Raw genomic sequence first — 9,361 nt, 5'->3', positions numbered from 1 at the left:
TCTGTGACTGCTGGTGAACAGTTGAACTGTTGTAAAGATCAAACTGATGGAGCAACAGTCAGTTAATGAACAAAGATGGAGGGAAAATTAAAACCACAGACACCAGGCTGAACTTTAACAGTTTCATTTCCCTCCATTAGAGTCTCAGATGTCTCTGATTTGATGTGACAGGTAAGTTCAGAACGCACATGACTAAAGAAGATGATGCACGTCTGTACACACTCCTCACACAGATGCTCCACCTCATCAGTGTGTCCAGTGTCTGACAGCAGCAGCTGCGGGACACCAACCAGCAACAAGCAGCTCTTTGAATGAACTGTGACAAGGTGTTGTTCTTTCCCCCTCCCTCTGTCTTCTGTCTTCCGGGAACACTAATAGGCTCCATGCAGAGTAATGTGACCAATTGAATCATCCTCGCCCCGGAGCTGGAAGCTGCAGATCGGAGGAGCAGAGAGCGCCGCGCTCAGTCTGGCTCCTACACCAGAAAACTCTGCTCAGGACTCTCTGGGATTTTACAGCTGTCCTCTAAGGAACTAGTGTCTCTCCGTCCATCTGCCTGCTCGGCAGACCTCAGACCAGCTCTCAGGTGGAAAGGTCAGAGGGCCCTGTTCAGCCCTGACTGCAGCTCCAGGTGAGTACAGGCTGATGCTGGTAGAGCTGAATCTGATGCCGGCACAGAGAGTGAGCTGGATCTGTGAGGAAGCTTCATGTTGACTCCTTCAAACAGACAGACAGGCTTCATTAGACGACAGTAGTCCTGTCAACTTTACACACTTTAACTTTTCTACCTGTTTTTAATCATGTCTGGAGTCAGAGGTGAAGTGACGTCACAAGGACGTCTGAAAGTCAACTCCTGATTTCTCATGATTTCAGATTAGTGAACAGAAGAGTTGACCAGCTGCAGACTGGACGTTACATAAACTGCTCTGCACCCCTCCGAGTCGGCCTTAAAGACTCGTCTCTGCTCTGCCGCTCTGTGACCGAATGTTAGCACAGATCTCAGAGACGGGAAAATGGCCGACCGGGCAGCGTCAGGCGTAGCCGTCAGTCTGAGGGTCAGTCAGTCTAAATATTCCTGCAGCCTCGGGGGCTGCACGCTCCTCACAGCAGCTACACAAAGTGTCTTTGTCCGTTGACATACATGAGATTGACTAACATCATTACATACAAGCTAATTATTATAATGGAATAACAGAAAAAGCTGAACTCAGATTCAGATTGTACTCTAGTAACGTGAAGACGTGTCAACATCAGAGTAAACGTGTGGAAGTAAAGGAACATTTCACTCATCAACTTTATGAAGAAACTCATTTCATTTGCAAAGTTGAATCACTGAACTGAGACAGATGTTACCTCAGCAGATGTGTTTATATGAACTCTTCTTTTGTGTTGATATAAAAAGAGGAAGTAAAGGCTCTTTGCTTAAAGGTGAAACCAGCTCCTCAGTCTCTGCAGGCTCACCTGTCTCCAGGTGAGGAGCCTCTGCTCTGACAGTGGTTTTAGTTCTTGTGAACAAATCAGCATAGTCACATTTGTCAGTTTATATTAGATATATGATTATAATTATAATATAAATACATTAGAAAGATGTTCAACAGTGACTTGATGTCTCCTTCTCTTACCAGTATATTTTAGCTTGAATCCAACCACACATATCTGAGTTTGTTCCTGTCACTTCTGTAATACATCCTGAAGAAAGCAGGAGCTCTAATCCTCATTACCATCTTCATCAGTGTAGCAGGAACTCCACCTGTCAGCTCAGGTGTTAATATGTAGAGAAATGTTCATTATCAGCTGACTGCTCCTCAACAGGAGCTTTAAACATGAAAATCTGAAGAGTTATTCATGTCTCCAGATGTTTTTAACAGTGTGAACTGTACAGATGTTTTCATGTCTACCTTTGTTCCTGAGGTTGACCAATGAAAACGCTTCCTGTGCTCTGCTTCTTTGTGTCACATTCCAACACTTCATTTGATTTTCAAACATTAACATTCATTTTCACTGTGGAGCAGACACTGTTAAAACCACTGACTGCAGGATTTAAAGGGACAGTATTAGTTCATGTCTGTCAGTCAAGACAGGATTAGCTTAGCTTAGCATAAACACTGAAACCAGGGGGAAACAGCTAGCCTGGCTCTGTCCAACCAACACCTGAAGAGCTCCTGTTGTCTCAGTAAGGTTTCCATGTTTGGAACCAGAGACCAGATCAAACCTGTAAACCTGTAGCTGCTGAACAGGAGAGTCAATCAGACCTGAACCCTCTGACTGGCACTTTCACATTTCTGTGTATATCCACATCAGACACAGGAAATGTTCATGAGATGTCAGCAGGTTTACACCTGAGCCGGGCTAGCTGTTCCCCCTGCCTCCAGACTTTATGCTAAGCTAAGCTAACACCATCATGACTCCACACCTGAGCCAGGCTAGCTGTTCCACCTGCCTCCATTCCTTGTGCTAAGCTAAGCTAACAGCATCCTGAATCCAGACCTCAGACAGGCTGGCTGTTTTCCCCTGCCTCCAGTCCTTATGCTAAGCTAAGCTAACAGCATCCTAACTCCAGACCTGGGACTGAGACTCTTGTCTGTAATGACCAACTGATCCAGTGACAGCTCTGACAGACTGGGATCCAGAACAATGGAGCCTCATCCAGCACATGGCTCTCATGTGACGACTGCTGACTGGTATCAGTCCCCCCCCCAACCCCCAACCCACCCCCAGCCCTCAGCACAGAGACAAACCTCTTACCTAAACCAACAAAACATTCAGCTACACACTACACTCTGCTCACAGTGTGTAGTCAGTGTGTAGTGTCAGTGTGTACTGTCAGTATGTAGTTAGTGTGGAGTTAGTGTGTACTGTAGGTGTGTACTCTCATAGTGGACACTTGTGTTTGAACCTTAAACCTCTTGTTGTATTTTAAACCTTTAAACTTATGAGTGTGTGGTGAACACTGTGTAAACTGCTGGTGAATGTATATTGTAATTGGTGCAGCAGAGTGCAGAGCCATGCAGTGCAGTAAGTTTGAACCCCCCCACAGATGAAAGACACATTCCTACTCTGCATGTCGCTGTGTTCCTCAGACTGATTCCCAGCTGCGACCTGCTCTAATCTCCTGGCAACAATATTGACATAGAAATAGAAGGAGAGGACAGGACTGTAGCTGTCAGGACGCTGCCACATACATCTGCTCCTCTGAGGCTCCATACACACATCCTGTTAGAACCACATACATGTGATTATTCAGAGGAACAGTCCCACAGTTTGTACAGGTTTACCTAGAATATCAATTTCATCCGTGTTTAGCCTCGGAACTGTTGCCTCCACACATTAGATACAAAATAAGTGTAGAAGTCATGAAATCTGAAGTTTGTTCCTCTGTGGTCAACTCATCATCTCTGACATCATAAGGTCTCAGAACGTGACTCCGACTTCAGAGAAGAGGAAGACAGAATTGAACATCCGTGACCCTGAATTCAACATCAGTGACTCTGACTTCAACATCAGTAACTCTCACTACAACATCCGTGACTGACTCCAACATCCGTGACTGAATCCAACATCCGTGACTGACTCCAACATCCGTGACTCTGAATTCAAGATCCGTGACTCTGCCTTCAACATCCGTGACTGACTCCAACATCCGTGACTGAATCCAACATCCGTGACTCTGAATTCAACATCCGTGACTCTGCCTTCAACATCAGTGACTCTCACTACAACATCAGTGACTCTGACTTCAACATCCGTGACTCTGAATTCAACATCTGTGACTCTGAAAACAACATCAGTAACTGACTTCAACGTCAGTGACTATGAATTCAACATCAGTGACTGAATTCAACATCCGTGACTCTGAATTCAACATCCATGACTCTGCCTTCAACATCAGTGACTCTCACTACAACATCCGTGACTGACTCCAACATCAGTGACTCTGACTTCAACATCTGTGACTCTCACTACAACATCCATGACTCTGAATTCAACATCCGTGACTCTGAATTCAACATCAGTGACTCTGCCTTCAACATCAGTGACTCTGACTTCAACATCCGTGACAGAATTCAACATCTGTGACTCTGAAAACAACATCAGTAACTGACTTCAACGTCAGTGACTATGAATTCAACATCAGTGACTGAATTCAACGTCAATGACTGAATTTAACATCAGTGACTGAATTCAACATCAGTGACTCTGAATTCAACATCAGTGACTGAATTTAACATCAGTGACTGAATTCAACATCAGTGACTCTGAATTCAACATCAGTGACTGAATTCAACATCAGTGACTGAGTTCAACATCAATGACTCTGAATTCAACATGCATGATTGAATTCAACATCAGTGACTCTGAATACATCAGTGACTGAATTCAACATTAGTGACTCTGAATTCAACATCCGTGACTCTGACTTCAACATCAGTGACTCTGAATTCAACATCAGTGACTCTGAATACAACATCAGTGCCTGACTTCAACATCAGTGACTCTGAATACAACATCAGTGACTCTGACTTCAACATCAGTGACTCTGACTTCAACATCAGTGACTGAATTCAACATCAGTGACTGAATTCAACATCCATGACTTAATTCAACATTAGTGACCGATTTGGAAAACAAATCTCTGCAGTCTCTAAAAACTCTTTTCCTTCTGATCGCTCAAATTATGAGCCATGTTTTCCTGTTTCCAGTCACAGAGGGCGAGCAGGAAGAAGAGGATCAGCACATCTGTTCTGTCGATAGCATGCAAACATTTGCTAATTAGCAGTAAACTCAAACTCCAGATCATCATCATCAGCAGAAGCAGGTATCAGATTGGAAACCTAATTATTGGACAATTTAAACCTTGAACCTGACGATGGCGCTAGATGTAAAGTCAGAGGATCAGTGTTATTACGATTCATCCTCAGGGAAACATGAACATCTGAACTATCGCAACTGTTGTATCATCACAGTCAACCTCGTGTTCGACGATGGGTCAGTCAAAATCAGCTCAGGAGGCTCATGCACACCTTGTACCTACAGTGTTGTCTTAGCAGGTGATAACATCAGGTCATGTGATGTGGCCATGTGACCAGCTAACAACATGTAAATCAAACAGCTCCCTGTCAGACCTGTATCAGGACTGATATTGATAGGAACTTATCATGGAGATGAACTTTCATCCTGTCATTTCAGGATCATCCTCACCTTGACTCAACCTGCAACCATGACAACCAAATCCACCAGCAGTGTCCTGGGTGGGAAGGCTTCCTCCTCTCCTCTCTTGTCCTCTCCGCCACGCCAGCGCCTGGTCACCAAAGACGGACACTGTGCCCTCCGCCCCCCCTTGTGTCCCTCAGGCTCGTGGCGTGGGGCGTCAGGCAGGGCCTGGCTGCTGGCCCTGCAGGACCTCTGGGGACTGTTGGTGGGTCTGCGCTGGAGGTGGGTCCTGCTGGCCTTCTGTGCCTCCTTCCTGGCCCACTGGCTGCTGTTTGCCTGTCTCTGGTACCTGCTGGCCCACCTCAACGGAGATCTGGCGGTACAGGATCACGACGCCCCCCCCCAGGGGCACGTCGTTTGTGTGAAACACATCACCAGCTTCACTGCCGCCTTTTCCTTCTCCCTGGAGACCCAGCTGACCATCGGCTATGGCACCATGTTCCCCAGCGGGGACTGTCCCAGTGCCATAGCTCTGCTGGCTGTGCAGATGCTGCTGGGGCTGATGCTGGAGGCGTTCATCACAGGTACACCTCTGCTGGGGCTGAAGCCTCGTCTCCACATATACCTCCACTACCTGTCAGTTCAGTTTTTATAGACACAATAAACTGAAGCTGATCAACGTGTTATTTTTGCAAAATATCTGGTTTTAAATGACCTCTGAGGTCGACGAATGCAGCTATACATTTTTTTGGGTGTTTTCTCGATGTTTGTATCAACATATTTGCGAGAATAAACTTTAGAAATATGATTCAAATATTGTTGGAGTTTGTAGACTACACTTCTGAGTATTTATTCTCTGGAGATTGTACGTGACTCACAGCCGGAGTTAGGAGGCTTGACAAACACTATTTACACACAATTATTATATATTTATCTGCTAATTTATTCACATATTTCACTACTTTTGTGAACCTTAGACTTTGGTGAACCCATTTCAAGCTCCAAAACAATTCATCCACATGAGCAAAGGTGTGTTTTCACAAGGGATGTGAAGAATTTAGAAAAATCGAACTTTGTTTTTTCAGCCTCAGGACAAATGATCTGTTTACACGGTGCTCTGGGACAAATGTGTGCAGCTGAGATTTTTCTCTTGGGTATCATGTTGTATTCAAGAACCTTTAAAAAGGTGAATTTAAGAAGATCTGTAAGTCAGAAGGTGAAGGGCTAGACTTTTACATGTTGACGCCAGCAGGAGTATGAGTTTGTGTTAAAGTCTGTTTCCTCATTCATTATTATTATTTATTATTATTATTATTGGTTTATTATTATTGATGCGTTAACATGTAAGAAGTGTGTTGATGTTGTTGCTGTTGAGGTGGAGCTAAAATCTACAGTATTGTGTCCATGGTTATTCTACAACAATAAGACTTAAGTATCTACAGCTGTTAAATATGTAGTACATGGAGAAGTACAGTTTTCCCTCTTAGGTACAAGAACCTGAAGACTTAAGACCTGACCTACGACCTGACCCCAGTCTCAGAGGGTGGAGCCTGTAACAGTATTGCATTATAGGTTGTTTGTAGCCTTAATGTTCAGCTCTAAACCTGTTAAACAGTGATGTGGGAAACTGTTTTTTGAAGCCCTGAGTCACTATGATCAGAGTCTGAAACCAGCTCTTTGTCTCTGAGGCTCTGCTGCAGACACAACGTGACATCTGCTGGTCGACTGTGGTACTGCAGCTTTACACTGAGAGTCACCTCCTGCCCTCACACAGAGGATCACATCAACCAGTCAGACCTCTGTGATGAGCCAGGAGCCTCACTACTGTAACCACTGTGCTGATATCTGAGAACTTCTTCTCAACTAGTGTTTCAGGGCTGGATCCCTGACTCCTCCAGACCATGTGTCAAAGTGCCCTTGAGCAAGTCAATAAAGCCCAAATTGTTACCAGTGTAAACAAATAGAAGCTGGTTTGGACCAAAGTGATGAATGAAAAGGTTCCAGCTGCTCCAGCTGTGCTGAGCTGTTGTTTAGGACTCGGTTCAGATATAGACTGGACTCCAATTTCACTTGGTGTCAGCTGTCAGCACAAAGGACGTGATCCTGTACGAGGATCAAATGTCAGGAAAGTCTCTATTAATTTTTACACCTGGTGAGGTTCAGACTGTTTTAATTGATAATTGAGACGGTCCTCTTTCCAAAAGCCAAAGAAGTTGAACTCTCTCTGTCTGAATAGACCTGTTAGAGTCGGAGCTGACCTGCTAGAGTGGTTTTCAGGTCCTCATTTCTTTTGCTGCGTTTAAGACATTTTACAGTAACAAGGTGAAAACATCAGGTCATCACATGACACTGTCGTCTCACTGTCTCTTTATCAGGTGCTTTCGTAGCCAAGATTGCTCGTCCCCAGAAGCGAGCAGGAGCCATCCAGTTCAGCCCCCAGGCGGTGGTGGGCCAACACCAAGGCCAGACATGCCTTATGCTCCGAGCCACCAACCTGCTGCAGCGCCCTCTGGTGGACGTGAAGGTGAGTGCAGTGCTCTACGAGGAGCACGAGGGTCAGGCCCTCCACCAGACCTCCCTGGACTTCCACTTGGACAGTCTGGGCCAACAGCCCTGTCCCTTCTTCATCTTCCCACTCACCTTTTACCACCCCTTGGATCGCAGGAGCCCCCTTTACCCCGCCCTGTGCGAGGGCATGTCCAACCACTTTGAGTTGGTGGTCTTCTTGTCGGCCCTGCAAGAGGGAACTGGGGACTCCTGTCAGAAGAGGACCTCCTACCTGCGCCAAGAAATCCAGTTTGACCGTCGCTTTGTGCCGGCGCTGGGGCTGGATGCTCGGGGGAGGTACATGGTGAGCACGCAGCACTTTGACACCGCCCACTCCAAGGAGCCTTTGAACAAGGACTGTGTGGTGCAGATCAATGGAGACGGCAGCGACAGGATGGAGTGAGGATGCTGAAGGGGAGGTGTCAGAGGGACAGGTCGGGGTTTGTGGGGGAAACTGGAGGGTAACAGTGCAGCAGATATTTCTGTCAGGAGCTACTTGATTTAAATTCGTGAATCTGAAGTTTAAACATTTGAAATTTAAATGTATATCAGACATGGGTGCTGCTGCAGACTCCCTCCCTCTGAGGCTCTAATGCAACATCCAGGTAATAATCCTTCACTGGCTTCACAGGCTCACTCATCAGTACTGCCAGTAGTTTTGATTGACATGTTTGGCCAGTGGGGGCACTACTTCTTCTGGGAACTGAGTGTGAACAAATACTCTTACAAAATGGGTTTTATTTTTGTCATTCAGTTCTGTCGTTAGAACCAACTCATCACATCACAGACCTCAAACATGGCTGAATACGTCCAGACCATCAGACAGGAAACAACCCTCCAGGTTAGACAAACTCATTTCAACAGTGAAGTTAGAGTCTGTTGTAAACATCTTGACACTTTACAGACTCACCCTTGACCTGCTGCACCTCTGTAGCTGTCTGTTGAACGCCCCGGCAGTCTGTAACTGTAAGACCTGATGGAACCGACAACCTGAGCTGGAAAAATAAAATCCAAGTTGTAATGAAACAGTTTCCGTTCAGTTTGATCAAAATAAATGTGTATTTCTTTATTCTTACCTTTTGTGTAAGTGTTGGGCTGGACAGATTTCGAGCTGAAAATGTTTAGTTCAGTTTACAATCAATTTCAAATTCAGTTCCAGTAATTAACATGTTTTCATTAATACTGAATCAAATGACTTTCTAACATGAAAGCAGGAGTTTCTAGAGACAGACCCACAGAGGATCATCACCAGTTCTACACTCTTGTCTTTAGCTCATTGATTTACAGCAAGTCTCTCTCTCATCAACCTCGTTTCCAGCAGCAAACAGCTGTTTCCTCCACCTGCTCGTCAGGCTCAGTTGGACTCAGTCAGAGAGCAGCTGGTGAACACAGTGGAGCATCAGATGTTTCCTCAGGAGCTGGTGGAGACCAAACGCAGAGCTAAAAAAGAGGGAACACTAACTCCACATGCATCATCATGTTGATCTGATTTGATTAGTAGATGATAATATTTGAGATCTGGTCTGTCAGCTTTTTTTCCTGCTTCCAAGCGTCTGTACGATAAAAGTGAACTTCATCTTAAAGTCCCTGTGTTTATATGAACCTTTCAGCTAACAATCGTCAGAAACATGTTTAAAGATGTTACACGGGGGGGGGGGGGGGG

General features: G+C 45.3%; 1 protein-coding gene across 1 annotated transcript; it reads left to right on the top strand.

Moving 5' to 3' along the window:
- The first annotated feature begins 291 nt into the window (after positions 1–291).
- kcnj13 (potassium inwardly rectifying channel subfamily J member 13) lies at positions 292–8,724 on the top strand. Its single transcript, XM_023416456.2, has 3 exons — positions 292–631; positions 5,188–5,735; positions 7,527–8,724. The coding sequence occupies exons 2-3, from the start codon at positions 5,219–5,221 to the stop codon at positions 8,099–8,101; spliced, it is 1,092 nt and encodes a 363-aa protein (XP_023272224.1). The 5' UTR covers positions 292–631; positions 5,188–5,218; the 3' UTR covers positions 8,102–8,724.
- The last annotated feature ends 637 nt before the right edge of the window (positions 8,725–9,361 follow it).

This window comes from Seriola lalandi, unplaced genomic scaffold, assembly GCF_002814215.2.
Source record: "Seriola lalandi dorsalis isolate HSWRI2012SDOR001 ecotype SW California unplaced genomic scaffold, Sedor1 jcf7180002054564, whole genome shotgun sequence".
NCBI lineage: Eukaryota > Metazoa > Chordata > Actinopteri > Carangiformes > Carangidae > Seriola > Seriola lalandi.
Note: the sequence above shows the minus strand (reverse complement) of the source record. Positions and strands in the feature narration are given on the sequence as shown.

Bases quoted from the DNA above. Each gene is read 5' to 3' on its own strand.
- kcnj13 (XM_023416456.2), top strand. From the start codon at position 5,219: ATGACAACCAAATCCACCAGCAGTGTCCTGGGTGGGAAGGCTTCCTCC. The intron at 5,736-7,526 runs GTACACCTCTGC...TCTCTTTATCAG, and splicing joins GCTGGAGGCGTTCATCACAG to GTGCTTTCGTAGCCAAGATT.